The 18145-nt window shown below is 32.0% G+C and overlaps 1 protein-coding gene across 1 annotated transcript; it reads right to left on the bottom strand.

Moving 5' to 3' along the window:
* Positions 1 to 224: 224 nt before the first annotated feature.
* Positions 225 to 1103, bottom strand: LOC139490045 (RYamide receptor-like). The gene has a single exon (XM_071276896.1). It carries the CDS (start codon positions 1101 to 1103, stop codon positions 291 to 293), a length of 813 nt encoding a protein of 270 aa, XP_071132997.1. The 3' UTR covers positions 225 to 290.
* Between the last annotated feature and the right edge of the window lie 17042 nt (positions 1104 to 18145).

Here is an 18145-nt window from a genome sequence, read left to right on the forward strand (position 1 = left end):
TTTTCATCCCAATTCGAAGTTTTTATGATAATTCTGAGTATGCTTTGTACTTATTTTGGTTTAATCGTGTATGTTTGATCTTACAGGTCTGATTAAAATTGTTCATGTAGTTCATTCTTTTTTAAGTGAAAGTTCAATTTGTATAAATTAATTTAGTTATTATTAAAACAATTCTACTGCTGAGAAATCGTGTATGAAATTAAAAAATGCAAAACAAAAAATTGAATAATTTTGAAGAACAATTTATCAATAAGTCAATGTTTTTTTTTTTTTAATCAATATTGTGCCAATTAACTCACTTTTCTTTTGGATAATGCAATTCTCTTATCTCTTTCTTGAATTGCCTCACCAGGTGTTGGTTTTATCCAAATCATGTATCCAATGTGAATATATGCACATATCATTATAATTAATGGAATAACATACTGTAGTAGTTGTATTATAATGCTATAGACATTTCGAAGTCTATGGGTTTCCCAAATTTCTATGCAGAGCCCGTAAGATCCTGGTTCATACTGTAAATAGTGAATTTGAGAAAACATGGCTGTTGGAATTGCAATTATACATGCAGCTAACCAGAGCAAAATAACTAGCAATCTGGCTGTAGGTTTAGTCATTCTCTTTTTGAGCGGATTAGACATTAAAAAATGTCGATCACATGTAATAGCTACCATTGCGAATGCCCTTTGCATAACAACGACAAGTTGAAGATAATGTAACACAGGGCACATGAATGATCCCATCACCCAATGTTTAAAAATGATATCGCTTACAATAGTAGTCGGAATGCAGAGAACCGTCATTAGAATGTCACTGATAGATAGATTTGCAATGAAAAAGTTTGTTACTGTAATATGTGGACCTTTCACATCACATATAGTATAAAACACGACGATATTCCCGCAAAAACTAATGACAACGACAACTCCATAAAGGAACACCAAAGGAGTAATAAATGACAACGGTAGCTGATACATTTCAAAAAGTACATCCTCTTCTGTCGTTCCTGGATTATCAGAAGTAAACTGATCCCAAAACGATTTATTCATCAATGTCCAATTACATCCACTACAATGCATAATAGCGTTATTTTTCTTTGACATTCCTGATTCACTGTCAAAGTCCTGTCGTTTGAAGGTTAACGGAATTCAAAACGTGATGTGTTGGCTGTGATCATATCAGACGTGACAGTTTTTAGTAGACTCTAGAAGTTATGATACTACAACTCAAAGTGTTAATTGATCAATTACATTTCAACTGTGCAGAAGGTGCCATTCTAATGACGTCAATTATCATAGTGTTTTACCAATTGTGTTTTATTTGTCTGTTGTTTTTTTCTTGTTTATTTGTCTGTTGTTATACTTTTTTCTTGTTTATTTGTTGTTTTTAATCATGTTCTTTCCTTTTGTTGGAAAATCTTCGAAAAGTTGAGAAACACTTTTATTTTGTTTTGATGTGTTTTGTTTTTATAGATTTTTTTTTTTTTGTTTTCTGATTAATAGGTAGAGAGATGTGTTTAACAGCCTTTTCTCTTGTGATGTCAATAATTTGAAAAAAATGAAGTTTGTCTTCAACTAACGAGATAATACCTTACATAACTAGTATTTTAGATTTACAGGTTGGAACTATATCGGTTTCAACTGGGATCCATTGAAAAACACATAGAAATGTATTGTTTGTTTATTTTCGACTTATGAGTTTGAATGTCATTTTCACCTCTCTTAAACATGTTACATGAATTATAATGAAATTTAGATTGATAAGATCCTAAATCTATAGTTAATTTAGATTCACGTTCATCAAAACGCACTTACAAATGTGAATGGTAATGATGCATAATCGAGTACATGACTTTTGTATTCTTATGAGGAATCCCATGGTGCCCGGATAATGCGTATGCTCTGTAATCCTTAAACATATATCAAAGGGAATTTCCAGTAGTATCCGTAACTTGTTATCGGCATTTATGTTTTCCTTTTCTGAACCGCTATAAAAAGTAAAATAACAAAATACCGAACTCCAAGGAAAATTAAAAACAGAGAGACCTAAATTAAATGACAAAATAAAAAAAAAAAACACTAGACAAAAAGAGACTAAAATAGCCAGGGGAATCGGTGCGATAAGGGCATAGTCTAGACCAAAAAAACGTCTTTCAATATAATAAGAAGACATGGGAAGAAGATCTAGAGGAATAGAACGGTGTTGTTAGAAATTATTTTATTAATCATTGACATTTACATGTATACTACACTTACCAAAAAAAGAGAAAATTGACAAATTGTCTAGATTCCAAGAAAATTGATACAAAAAAAGCACAGGGTTCGACAAACTAAATATTGTAGCAAGACATGTTAATTTTTATAACACCATCTGTTTTGTCGACGCATGATGTCCGAAAAACAAACTATAACTTGCCTGTTTCAATTAAACTTAGTGAAAAATTAAAATTAATGACGTGATAGTAAGAACATACGTACATTTTCGAAATTTGAAATATTTTCTACCTGATTATTGTAAAGTATTCATATCAAACATTACAGAATTTGACAATTTAAGTTTAAAAAAAGAAATACTGCTTTAAAGAATAAAGAGACGTGGTATAGTTGCTTATTAAACAACAATCCACAAGAATTCATAATGACGTGAATTTAAATATCTACAGGTCTGTAGATTACTATTATAATGTAATTTCCACTAGCTCTAGATAAATAGTTATCGTATTGACAAGGATCAAATTGTCTGTGCATAGAAATATGCATCTATAGAGTACTTCGATGTGTGCACAGCACTTGAATTTATCACTTTTAATTACAATACAATTACTAATTTCAATATGTGCATATATTCACATTCAATAAATAATTAGCATAAACCCAAAACAAAGGAAAAAGAAAATATGACAATTTTATCAACTGAAGGAAGTATCGATCACGCTGTATCGTTAGAAAAACAATTGAAAAAACAAATACATATTTGTCACAAAATAATTGAGAAGCAAAAATGGGAATGCGTCAAAAAGAGACAACAACTAGACCAAAGAGCCGAAAAGAACCGCAGACAACCAATTGGTCTTCAACATAGCGAGAAAATTACACAACGGAAGGCGGGCTTCATCTGGCCCTTCAACAAAATGTGTACTTATGCAGTGAAAAATGACTTTACACTAAACTCCAAAATGTAAAAAATTAACTAAAATACAAACAGTCTAACAAAAACCAGAGGTTCCTGACTTAGGACAGGCGCAAAAAATACGGCGGGCTTCGTGTTGGTTAGACTTTATTTTTATATGTTGTGTTTTGTGTACTATTGTTTGTCTTGTTCTTTTTTAACCATGGCGTTGACAGTTTATTTTCAATTTACCCTCTTTTATACATATAATGTGAGATTTTAACCCTTCCCTTTACCTCTGGCCTATGTAGAATAAACAAAATCACATCAATTGCACAGTTAAAATGTCAGAATAAGTAACAAAAATACTAATAAAATGCCAATAACATAAATGAACAAAGAACTATGATGATCCGTTACTGAAATGCTAGATTCTGACATCACTTAAACTGATATATTCTGTCTTCGTCATACTTTATTAGGTGACTGGATATTGTAAATTCACAAACAATAAAGTCTTTCATCGACATTAAACTGGTATTAACAAATATTGTTCTGGAGCCGTGTGTCAATGGTGTCTCATTGTACAAAAAAAAGTATAAAAATCTTAAACTAGCTGTAATAAAATTCAAACAGTTAAATCAAGAAGAGATTGAATGATCAATGAAGAAGACATTGAATGATAAATCAAGAGCAACAATAAACGCAGGCTTATTTCGTTATTAAACAGATAACATTACGACAAAGTAATTGGATAATGCGAATTTCAATTCAAAACCAGGAGTTGCGTTGCTTTAGAAGTGCATTTGACAGCAAATTACAAGAGTTGTGAATATTAATTTTGTGACAGCTTCGCGATAAATGAACACGAAATAACTTGCAAATAATAAAAAGAGAAGATATGTGCGCGGAAACTAGAAAAAATTATAGGAACCATAAGAAGATACAACAACTCTACTGCCGAGTTGTTTTGTATTCATATGGACAAAAGTACACACCAAATAAAGGCAACAGTAGTATAACGCTGTTCAAAACTCATAAATCTATGGACAAAAAACAAAATCGGGGTAACAAATAAAACTGAGGGAAACGCATTAAATATTAGAGGGGAACAACGACACAACATTAAAATGTAACACACACAGCAACGGACTAAGCATTAGACAAAATCCGATGAGAATAACCAATATAACATCAAAACCAAATACATGAATTTGGGATAGAAAAGTACCGTGACACGTCTTATAGTACACTCAAATATAGGAGAAAACAAACGACACAACGGAAACACAACGTAAAAGTGTTACACACACAGAAACGAACTATGATATAACAATAGCCATTTTCCTGACTTGGTACAGGACATTTTTAAAAGAAAAAAATGGTGGGTTGAACCTGGTTTTGTGGCATGCGAAATCTCGGACTTTGATGGCATTGTTAAATATAACATCAAAATAACAACATAATAATACAGGACCACAATACAAACAAATATGAGAACGTATTAGAAACACACGAACAACAGATAACAAAAGGCATCTTCCTAAAATTCATTACGTCAAAAACGCGCCTCGTCCAAACAAGAATTACCAGTGACGCCCAGATATAAAAGTTCGAAAGTCAAAAAAAGGGGGTGGGGTACAAAGTTGTACAGCTCTGAGGATCAAAGTTGAAAAAGGTTGTGCCAAATACGGTTAGGGTTTTCTGCTTGTGATAAGAACATCCTTATTATATAGAACAATTTATGCTTTTGCAAACAGTAAATTTAATCAAATGAATATAAAAGATTTACATCATAACACTGACGTCTTAACTAATTACAGAAAACAAAACCCGAATACATAATACATTGAAGACCAACACAGAAAATAGACACACCCGACTCAGTGACAAACCAGGCCTGAACGCAATAAGTTATAACCATGACGTCACATACGAACGAAATGGTGAAAAGGCACAATGACCAAAACTTCTGAAAAAGCAAAAGAAAAGAAGCATGTGTTTTTCTATGTATGTTGTGATGTTATGCTATTGTTTCAGAAAAAGGGAGAAGGTTTAGATCCATTAAAACGTTTAATCCCGCTGCAAATGTTTGCACCTGTCCTAAGTCAGGAATCTGATGTACAGTAGTTGTCGTTTGTTTATTTAATATAGATTAGACCGTTGGTTTTCCCGTTTGAATGGTTTTACACTAGTTATTTTGGGCCCTTTATAGCTTGTTGTTCGGTGTGAGCCAAGGCTCCGTGTTGAAGGCCTCACATTGACCTATAATGGTTTACTTTTTTTTAAATTGTTATTTGGATGGAGAGTTGTCTCATTGGCACTCACACCACATCTTCCTACATCTATCTTCATTTTCAGACATATTGATAATTTCATGTAGTTTAATTATCAAAATTAAATTTTAAAATCTGGTGTTTGTCGAAGTCAAACTGTATTGTCATTAAGACACCCTCATATCAATTCACACGTTGGGTTGCTGTTTTTCGAACCTTTTGATATTTAAAGTTAGCAAACTTATCATACAATATTACACGTCAAGAATCAAGTTAATATTTCATTGAACAGTTGATTACAAAACTTCGTATTTGAAAAAGGTCAGGATAAGATAAAGTACAGATTAATACAAAGAAGTGCTATGAACTGCAGTCATTGTGAATTGACATTGTTCAATAAATCTCTTTTGGACCAATTTGTATATGACCGTCCGGTGACAGCCGAAGATGATGTACGATTTGATATGTATCCTCTACCGTTGTCATTTATTGCTCCTTTAGTGATCCTATATAGAGTTGTGGTTGTCATTATTTTTTGCGGGAATATCATCATTTGTTATACTGTATGTGATGTAAAAGGTCTGCAAACAGTTAAAAACTTTTTCATTGCAAACCTATCAATCAGTGACATTCTGATGACCTTTATATGCATTTCAATTACTGTTTATCATTTATAAACATTGGATGATGGGATCATACAAATGCCCTGTTTTACATTATTTTAAACTTGCAAAGGGCATTCGCCATAGTAGCTTTTACATGTGATATACATTGTTTAATTTCTAAACCGCTCAATAAGAGAATGACTTAACCCTTACATTTGTAGCAGGATTGCCATTCATATTGCTCTGGCTAGCTGCAGGTGAAACTGTTTTGCCGATCTTCTGTTGAACATGTTATTGACGCATTGAAAGGTTAAAACGTCATTCGAACTCGTTGGAGGCTTCCATTTAACACACTGAAAGGCCAATCTAAAGTTTGTTGATTTCAAGTTTTTGCCATTAGTCGGAAACAACCAGAGTGATACTATTATTATGTACAATGTTAACAATAATGTTATTACATTGAGATCGCCCAAATCATTTAAATAGTCTTATTTCGACTCGTATTCGGACTCGTGTTAGAGTTCCAAACTTATATCAAATCTGTATTATGCTGTAAACTCCCAATTGTGTGGTGTAGAACATCATTGATTGTCGAAATGATAATCTGGTTTAGTTAAAAGCGTATCGTTAATGATATTAAATTGTTTATACATCTATAAAAAAAAACGAAAGTTGGGGCTATATTATATCGTTAATGTGTAAAACACTCTTTACGTCTTCTGAGTCTCCGAAGAACATTGCGGAATAACTTGCCTTGAAAACGCTCAAATCAAAAACTTTAAATGTCAAGGGTGTATAAATAATGAAACACTTGAAAAGATGTAAGATAAAAAATTAAAGCTAATTCCACCTGAGGTCAAGAAGGTGAAATAAGTACCCTGGTTTCTTTATAATTTCTAAAAATATCAACAGAACATTTAAGAAAGAAAAAGTAATGACATTATATCTTCAACTGGTTTGGTTCCTATACATCGAACATTGGCTTTCGAGTAATCTGCTTTTAGCGTATCTGATGGAGGTAAATCCAGAAATGCGCTTTGGACGCATGCTATTGAATAAGTGTTCTTATCATGTCTTTCCACTAAACATCTTTGTAACTGGGGAAGATTTTAAATTCTGAACATATCTTTTAGGGAGTTGAAACAAAAAAATGCACTTTCTATTCTTACGTAAATTGAATGGACGCCTTCACGAGGTGATTGACCGTTATAGAATAACCGTTCACAGATGATATCGAATATTTTCCTTACGTCGTTTCTACAATCCTCTTCCCTTTTCACGAATATGACCCTTCCAAATTAGACTATTTACAGGATTTGTAATGACATACGCAGCACGACAGGTGCCACATGTGGAGCAGGATCTGCTTACCCTTCCGGGGCACCTGTGATTACCCCCAGTTTTTGGTGGGGTTCGTGTTGCTTAGTCTTTTTCTTTCTATGTTTAATCTTGTGTCCTATTACTTATCCGTTTTTATTTTTTTCGATTTCCATGTTGTTGTCATTTTAGTTTCGATCTATGAGTTTGATTGTCCCTTTTGGTATCTTTCGCCCCTCCTTTAGTAAAGCAAACGTCAATTAAAGATTGAACTTGGCAAAATTAATAAGCCTAAATATGATTTTGAGATCACCCCCAATAGATTACTTGTATGATTTGTAGTCCTACTGGTACTCGCCTCCCAGTCAGACAGTTATTGTAAATCTATCTTACAAACGTTGAAGAAATTGAACAGCTGATAAAACACGACAGGTCGGAAACACAGCCTCATTTTAATATCCTATTTGTAATTAGGTTGTGTTGGTCGTATCATAAAATGAATATCTAAGATTAATGAATAGTTTCATTGTATGTCAATATATATATATATATATAATATCTCAGCTGCTCAAATACTAATAATCAGTATAAAGAAAGATAAATCTTTTCTATTCTAGATGACAATATATACAATACAGTTCTTAAATATTTCCTGCTTGATAATTGTGATCTTCCATGTTTTTGAGTTAATATAAAAATGAAGATTGGATGCTCATTTTCATATTGTCATTAAAAGTTCAAGGCTTATAATTTTGATATGCTAGACGCGAGTGTCGTTTTTATAAGACTCATCAGTGACGCTAAGACCAACATAGTTACAAAGCCAAACAAGCACAAAGTTGAAGAACATTGAGGACCCAAAATTCCAAATAGATGTTCCAAATACGAATAAGGTAATCTGTGCATGAGATGAGAAAATCCTTAGTATACCAGGCATTAAGAAGTACAAGAAAGTCTGGTCGACTCGGAGTCCGAACATTGTGGCTGGTATGGTGACATGTCGTCCTGCGACTGCTACCTTGTTAACCAGCACGTTAACGATCCAGCTCAGCATGTCGGTCTAGTACATAACAGGGTGAATATGCATGTTACATTTCGTATTGTTATGCGTTTACTTTTCTACATTGGCTAGAGGTATAGGGGGAGGGTTGAGATCTCACAAACATGTTTAACCCCGCCGCATTTTTGCGCCTGTCCCAAGTCAGGAGCCTCTGGCCTTTGTTAGTCTTGTATTATTTTAATTTTAGTTTCTTGTGTACAATTTGGAAATTAGTATGGCGTTCATTATCACTGAACTAGTATATATTTGTTTAGGGGCCAGCTGAAGGACGCCTCCGGGTGCGGGAATTTTTGCTACATTGAAGACCTGTTGGTGACCTTCTGCTGTTGTTTTTTTCTATGGTCGGGTTGTTGTCTCTTTGGCACATTCCCCATTTCCATTCTCAATTTTATTTCTTCCTGAATATGCATGAAATGAACCATTGGAAAATAATCAGCCATCCGACCATATATGACGTAACGTTTTCCTCATTGATTGCTCTATAGGGAGGGACATGATAACATTGTATAATAATTTATTTTTATTCAATTTTAGCTCCTTTTAATGTTTTGCCATTAGATTTTCCTCTGCTGATTTTTCACAGCTTTTCGACATATGTGAATAAACTCATCATAGATACCAGGATTGAAATTTTATATATACGCTAGACACGCTTTTCGTCTACAAAAGACTCATCAGTGAGACTCGAATCAAAAAATTGTAAAAGGTCAAATAAAGTACGAAGTTGAAGAGCATTGAGGACCAAAAATTCCTAAAAGATTTGCCAAATACAGCTAAGGTAATCTAATCTATTCATGAGGTAGAAAAGCCTTTAAGTTAGTATTTCAAAAATTCAAAATTGTGTTAACAGTTAATTTATTATTATGAACATATCAATGATAACTCTCAAGTCAATACAGATATATATATAAATTTAGTATGAAGATATATCAAGTTGGTCAATATCACCTTTGAACTTTTAGCTTTCGAGTAACCTATCTTTTTGTTTTATAAGATCTTCTTTACGCTTTATTAACGACTTTCAGTTGTTTTTTTTAAATGACTTTTCAAGACATCAAAGGTGTAAAAGATATTTCTTAAATAACAGATTATGTAACATATTGTGAAAAAAATCGTATGACATTGATTTCGTTAAATGAACTATTTAGCAGTAAAAGAAGTAAGTAGTTCTGAGTACAATTTAATAATTTATGCAAAGGCAATTTATATGTGTATTAATGTGGAGTCATTAATTTTCGTTGAATACCAATTTTTGTGGAATTCGTTGTTACAGATAAACCACGAAATGAAATGTTCAACGAATGACAAATTGGCTACAGGCTTGTATGTAGACTGCATCAAAACCACGAAATTAAATATCCACGAACATACAAGTTTTCCCTAATCCACGAAAATTGGTACCCACGAAAATAAATGAATCCACAGTATTTAAATTATGTAAGTACCGAGGCACTTGCTGCTGGCTAAGTGGTACTATAAGTCTAGTAGTAACAAGTGTAAATCATTCCTGTTAAACATTAAGATCTATTGGCAATATGTGATCAAATTTAACAAAAAGTAAATAATAAGGGCTGCATATTTATAATAATGAATAAAAAAACCAATTTTTAGGTACCACATTATTTCTTATATCAATTTAAAAAATGCATTCCTTATCAATGGGAACAAACATTTTAGAACAAAATGTCTCATATGTATCAAATTTATTACGGACTGCCTCCTTGTGAACCAGCACGTTAAAGATTCTACTATGCGTGTAAGTCTGGTACAAAACAGGGTTTATGTTCATGTTGTATTAACATGTTCTCGTCCTGAATATGTGTTCAATTTTAATACCATTGGACGTCAAAAATCAATAAATCCGTCCATTCATGAAGTTACTTTTTCCTCATGGATTGCTATATAAAATCAGAAATTATAACATTATATGATAATTTAGTTGTTATCTAATTTTCGATCATCATAGTGTTTTGCAACCAGATTATCCACTGTTGATTTTTCACAGTTTTACCACATATAGGAGATAAATGATAATTTAATTAATTATGAAGACCTACCAAACTGGTTAATAATACATTTTAATTTTCAGCTTTTCAGCATTTTACAGCCTTTAAACTCGGAATTATGTTTAATATTTGGTTTTAATATTTCAAGCTATATCTATTTTGTTTTATCAAAATCTTTTTTGCACTTTCTGTTATTGTTGGGGTTTTTCAAGACCTCATAGAAGTGTAAAAGATCTATCAAAAATAACAATTTATACAAGTTAAAGCTTTCTAAAAAGCATTGGACTGCTTCGCTCTACATTAATTTAAGGTTATATGTGTGCATGTGGTTGTTAAATTAGTATTGGAAATGTGGTATTTTAAGATATTGATTGATATAAAATGGATGTACTTTAAAGATGTACTTCGGTTAGGTTTTGGAATTTGTGTCAATTGTTCGAACTCCTCGGTGTTTTTCCATACAATACAAGGTAAAATATTTTGCCCCATAACACCCATTTATTTTTTCATATAAGACTTAATAGCCCATAAAAGGTTATTTTCAAAAATTTAAGAAGTTTCTTGATTTTCTTTCTTTTGTTTTGCGACCCAAATAATACCAATGCAAATGTAAGGTAAAAGTCAGAGTCAGCCTTTTCCCGCCATATTTTAAATCTCAAATATCTCGAAAAGGAGGTCCATGGCCTATCAACATTTTAGCTTATTTTTATCCTTAAAGAATGGTCTACCAGCTTATAGTATCAATTTTAAATTCTTGATTTATTAATCTATACCTAACCTCACCTAAGTACATCCTTAAGAGTGTGCGTTATACACCCATGCTTTAAAAAAAAAAATGTTGAAAATTATAACAATTATGAATTTAGACACGACTCTTAAGATCTTGAGGTGTGCCTTTCTGGAGGTGTGCCTATATTGTAAGAAGTTATGAAATACAGATAACGCATTTTTGTAAACATTGTATAGGAACATTGTTTAGCAAAGCAAATTGTACAAATTGCAGAGTAACTAAGCAATTAAACACGTATTAATAATTGATATTTCAATATTGCATTTATCTGTGAAATGCATAATAAAACGATGTCACATGAACTAATGACAGTTGATCGGAACCGAAAAACACATAGTTAATTGTGTTGAGATACATATGTTTTGGAGTTTTGATATGTTTCTTGTCTCATTTGCGTATACGCAAGTTTTATTAATTTACTTACATTTGGAGATTTCACGACATAAAAGAGTACAAACAACAAAAATTAACTCTACCACCCCGTAAATACATGTGCTGTTCAAATATCAGTAACTCTGTCAGGTGTTTGTCTCCAGTTGAATTTTATATTTTAGGGGGTCTTGTTTGCATAAGCCCCTGCTTATAACAACGAGTGGCACATATTGAGATGTGGTTGTTTGTTTGTTGTCCTACATACATTTGTAAACGCTACTACCAATAAACCGATTGAAAAAATTTATTTTGTATATCACTGAATCTTATTTATATCATGTAGCATAGGTTCATTTTATAAAGATGTATAATCGCTTTAGTGTGATCCGACATACCATCAAGTTTCCCTGTTATATTGATAAGGAATATCCAGAATATTCAGTAAAAATTATTTTCTTTATCCATCGTCAACACAGTTCGAATATTTTTCATAATTACTTTATAATTATAATACGATATAAGATCATATTAAAGTAATGTTTATACACTCGACAGCGCTGTGTCTCAATATTTACGGTACATTATTATTTCAAGCTACAATTGCAACAACTGAATTTTCATAATGTAAAACCTCCTAGGTACTATTTTTATGGAGATCGACTGCTATCTATATTACTTGCAGGGCTACGCAACAAGTGCAGTGCACTTAGCGCAGAATTAAACAAGGCCAATTTAGTACATGATGCATATTGTGCATGTGGTTACGCTAGTGAAAGTGTTGAACACTATTTATCATATTGTAATAACTTTGCATCGCAAAGAAATGTTATGCTTACTGAACTGACCCACTTAGTCATTCCTGTTACAATTGATTTGTTATTGTTTGGTAATGACAACTTAGATACAAAAGACAATTTTGTAATATTTTCTGCAGTACATAAATACATAAAAGAAACTCAACGTTTCTCACACTGATAACAGCCTTGCTGGTTATTGTTTTATTTACCAGTCTAAAGGTACAGACGATGTATTGTTCGAGTGATCGATTTGTTGTTCATAACGGTAAACATAATGTTTCGCCTCAATGGATTTCCAACTATTGAAGTTACTACAAAAACGATACTTACATTAAATCTATGTTCTTGTCATCCTCTTATCCGTATTTTAAAGTCAGAATTTAATGTCCGTATCACAATAATATATATTCACAATATTGCACGTTACTTTTTACAACTTATACAGGTAAATATTATAGAAAGTCATTGAAAAACACACTAGTAACAGTAGGTGTTTTCCCTTTAGACCCATCTTTTGGCTGTGTTTGATTATTTAAAATAAGAACGTTTGATATCCATTGAGCCGTTTCTATTATATATATTTTTTTGTGTATAAATATTATAATAACAATAGTAGTGATTTATTTAATTATTTTTCATGCCTTCATGCTTATTAGAAAATTACAAATTTATGTAATGTGCTATATAAATATAATGTATATTCATGTATATTATGGAGAAGACGGAACTAAGTTGAAAAACTTGTGTCAAATCCCTTTGTTTCGAACAATAAAATATGTTTAAACTAAACATTATTATTTAATAATAGTCTGTCAATAATATTATATGTTACAATCAATAAATGAGAGACAGCATGGTTTACTGTTTGTAGTACTTTTTGTTACTTTGTAAGTTTGGATTTGTTTGATTATAAGCTATTTTTCAAACGTTAGATATCAAGAGAAAACGGTAAGTTATTTTCAAATATTTTTTTCAGCCTTAGTTGTCAAACTCATATGGCAAAATCCTAGCTTTTTTTAGCTTTTTGCTTTTGCCATTTTATTAAAGACATGACGTTTTGAATTTTCCGCGGAGATCGTTATTTTTTGTTATTTTCTTTTTAATTGACACCGACAGAAGGTATCTTCACAACAATGCACGATTTAAGCTGTGTAAATGAGTGAACCGATTAAAATGAATTTCAGGCATTTGTTTATTTTAGCACTCCCGTGAAAATTAAGAAAAAAGTAAAATCACAAAATCAAAAGCTCAAACAAGCCAAACTGATGGATAAGAACTGTCATATATCGGACTTGGTACAAGCATTGAACCTTGTTTTATTGCTAACTAAACCTCTCACTTTTTTGACAGTCACATCAAATTCTATTATATTGACAACGAATCGTGAACAAAACAAAATGACATCATAGGTAAACATGTCAAATATACAGCAGTGAAAATTGTGTTGTAATCTTAATCACTAAAAAAAAATATGTAACAAAAAAGCACAAAATGGGATATATACCAAGCAGATATTAGCAAAAATTAAAAACAAGAATACATAAATTTGCCATAGTATAATAACACAATGACGGGATTATTAAGTGCAGAGCCACGTCATATATTTAACAAAGAAAGATTAAAAGGCATGTAGACAAAGTACAAAGCAAAAATGAAAGAAAAGCAACAAACAAGTTTTACAATAGCACAATATTGGAATATATCAGCACAGCGTCACGCTACATGCATCAAAGTAACACTAAAAGGCATACAGATAAAGCACATTAGCAAAAAACGAGAGACAAGAATACGAGAATATCACAAACAATAATGACAGGACGTATAAGTACCACAAGCGTCTTAATCACAACAAAAACAAACAAATATTTAACAAAGAAGCACAACAAGTCATATAACAAACATAACAACCTCACTCATCACTTTCCCATTTTGAATTTTATCTATGTAAGCCAAATCCACACATAAACTACTGAAATACTTGAGTACTGGGAACAAATAGCTAGACCAACATTGACTCTAACGTAGAATTTTAAGTTTGAAGTCAGATTGTAAACGTCACACAGGTAGAGATATAGAATAATGTTGTCGTTCAAAGTATGAAACTCTTTTAAAAAATTATAGTCTTTAGTTCTTTAGGCATATTCTTTGCAGAATGTAAATTAGAAGTTACATTTCCTTCTTGTGCTTGTCTATATGCTTGTTGTGTGTTTCTTCTAAAAAAAAAAAAGGACTGGTCATTATGTACAAATAAAAACAAAGAGAACATATAGGCAAAACATTAACAAATATAAAAGACCGGAATACAAAAATTATGATAGAACAAAAACACAATATCGGAATGTTTAAGTACAGAGCCACGTCATATATATCAAACATAAAATGTCATACGGACAAATCAAATATGGAAGATAAAGTAAACAACACAATGACTGGAGGTATTGATACTGAAATGGTACAATTTTAAAAGCTGATGCATAGACCTACAATAAACATGGCAGCTGTATCATAAACTCTTTTGTGTATCATTGATTAAGAGAACACTGTCCAAACTTATAGGAGTTTAAGGCCAAAACGTCTTTTTTAATAAGTTTGTATTATTGATTAAGGGACGACATCAAAAGTTCAATGAAGGATAAAAAAAACTTAGTTCACATAGTTTTTTCACTGACCCCCCATCCCCCTCTTAACTTAATTTGGGAAAAAATGGTTCACCCATATAGATATATGTAAAAATCAATGTCGGATAACCACATCTTGCAGCAGTTCACCCCCCCCCCCCCCCCAACCCCCACCCCACCCCCCGATCCCCCGAATAGTCGAGTTTTTTTTAGGGCCAACACACATTTAAAAACCCGAAACACTCTGGTTATGTCTGTCATGAATCATGTACCTGTAATTCAATGGTTCTATTTCGATCATGTGTGACATATACTTTTTTATACTTTTTTCGTACATCGTATTGTAATTAAAAACTCGTAAGTTTTCTTGTTTGGTATGGTTTTACATTTTTCATATCGGTAATTTTAGTAAATGGCTATACCGTTTGTGTTTTCCCATTGCCTTCATTTCCAATTGTTGAAGACCGTATTGTTAACTTTAACTGCTTATATCTTCCTTACTTGATATCTACCGAATAGTTGTCTAATTAGAAAAAAAAACACATAGCCTTATTTGTATAATCATGATAATCATTGATATATAATAATGTGATATTATATTCAAGGACTTTCAGCTTGATCTAATTTCTTTTTAACCAGTCTTTGAGACACTTCATCGCATATAAATAGCAAAATTAGAAGTACATAAGTTTGGTTAATATGTACAATTTGCTTCAAACTTGGCAAATTTGTTAACGACAAAAAAAATTAAAATGATTGCCAATCTAAAACTGTCAACCAAATTTACTGACATAATTGTGCATAGGATAGTTGATCCAAGCCATATGTGGAACAGGATCTGCTTACCCTTCCGGATAACCTGAGATCGCCCCTAGTTTTTGGTGGGGTTCGTGTTGCTTATTCTTTAGTGTTCTATGGTGTGTCATGTGTTCTATTGTTGGTCTGTTTGTCTTTTTTATTTTTAGCCAGGCGTTGTCAGTTAATTTTCGATTTATGAGTTTGACTGTTCCTCTGGTATCTTGTGTCCCTCTTTTAAAGTGATAGCTTTTTTCGACACATGACATGAAGTATTTATATAGTCACTTATGTGTTAAAAACTACTTTTAATTTTGCAAAATATTTTTTTCTGTAAAAGTATATCAATAATAATCAAAACCTTTCTGATTTACATCGTGATCTGATCAATATATGTATTGCTTATATACTATGCACATGCGTAGTAATCAAGTCTTGATCCCCCCTATATCGCATCGCCTTACTGGCGCTAGTTAAATATTCAAGGATAGCACGTTCCCCGTATGGTATATAAAATCATGTGTATTCTACAATCATACTTGGTATTTACGAAGAAAACCAACTTCGAACACTATCTATATATATTATGATATTGATACATGTTTTCTCAAAAACAAGAACGATCAAGTAAAAACTAGGAATACTTAAAATACTACGAGCTCATTTAAAACAAAACTGAAGGCGACGGCTTTATAACATTTCATACAATTGAACAATTATTTGTATAAGGCACACACGATATCAATGAATTTTAAACTAGTTTAATCATCTGTGAATATCTTTATTTAGTTCTTGTAAAACATTCATTTCGATTAATTTAACCGTTTATTTTTTATTTTTCAGTAGAACAGACAGACGCTGAAGAAAAACTTCCCTATTTGTAAGCCATCAACCTTTTGTTGAGGACAATGGTAACTGTTTAAGTATACTCAAGGCAAATGACGAATGTGCGTTGATGGCATATGAATATATAAGAGAGGGACGAAAGATACCAAAGGGACAGTCAAACTCATAAATCTAAAACAAACTGACAATGCCATGGCTAAAAATGAAAAGGACAAACAAACAACAGCACACACGACACAACATAGAAAACTAAAAAATAAACAACACGAAGTACATATTATGATAGTCATCGGCCTTATCTTAACCAACGTCACTTTATTGGGAATAAAAAAAAAGAATATTAGGCTTTGTCAAATTAAAGCAAACATATAAATTTGAAACATGTAATTGACAGACGTGTTGATTTCCATGAATTAGACATTCAGTAATAGAATTTCAAAAAATATATATGAATTTAGTTAGACGCAGAATTTAAGAAAGACTAAACGCATATGTGTTCCTGACTCCAGCCTCTACTAGTTTTGTTTAACTTCTGCATGTTCTGTTTACTTGCTTTTTTTCTTCTTCTTTCGAGAGATTTTTCGATTGATTTACGACGTTCTTTCCTTGCCTTTAAACGACGACATACAGAAAAACACCATACTTGTTTTAATTGGCTTCTAAATGTCTTGTTGATCCAACAATATATCATTGGATTGATACCAGTATTACTGAATGCCAGCCAATGAAAAAACAACCATATTATGTGAGCAAACCTGTGATCATATAATGTTGGATTAAGATCACCTATGATAGTCATGATATGGATTGGAAGCCATGTGAGAGCGTAGACAGATACTAAGATGAATAAAATTTTCAAACTCTGTAACGAAATAAAATGGTACATCAATGTATCATGTAAATATACAGATCAATTCTAATTAAAAGAAATCATACGATCATTTTGTTTCAGTTATTTCCTTGTTTTGACTAATTGCCAAAATAAGATTATAACTTGTACACTGTTTAAAGTATTTATAAACCCTAAAAATGACACACGAGACCTGCTATAGTCCTTGGGTATGAAGTGTTATATATTTCGAAAATTATACATATTTACCTCTAAGACTACTTTCACTTAAAAGAGGGACGTAAAATACCAAAGGGACAGTCAAACTCATAAATCTAAAACAACTGACAACGCCATGGCTAAAAATGAAAAAGACAAACAAACAACAACACACACGACACTACCGTATAAGACTTATCGCATGGTTTATAACATAAGTAACACAACGGGCGCAACCAAAACTAGGTAATGGCCATGTGCATTAATACATAGAAATACTGTTTTTCTAGATATGTGACAGTGAACAAAATTAAAGTACGTGTTATTGTTTCTAGAAGAATATTTATCTCACTGGCAATTATAACACACCTTATGATATATTTCTATCCTAATGCCTAAATATAAAACTCACTTTTCTTTTAGATAAAGCAATTCTCTTATCCCTTACTTTATCTGCCTCACCAGGAGTTGGTTTTATCCAAATTATGTATCCTATGTGAACGTATA

This window comes from Mytilus edulis, chromosome 9, assembly GCF_963676685.1.
Source record: "Mytilus edulis chromosome 9, xbMytEdul2.2, whole genome shotgun sequence".
Taxonomy (NCBI): Eukaryota; Metazoa; Mollusca; class Bivalvia; order Mytilida; family Mytilidae; genus Mytilus; species Mytilus edulis.

Excerpts from the sequence above, each read along its gene's own strand:
- LOC139490045 (XM_071276896.1), bottom strand. The coding sequence starts at position 1,103 with ATGTCAAAGAAAAATAACGCTATTATGCATTGTAGTGGATGTAATTGG.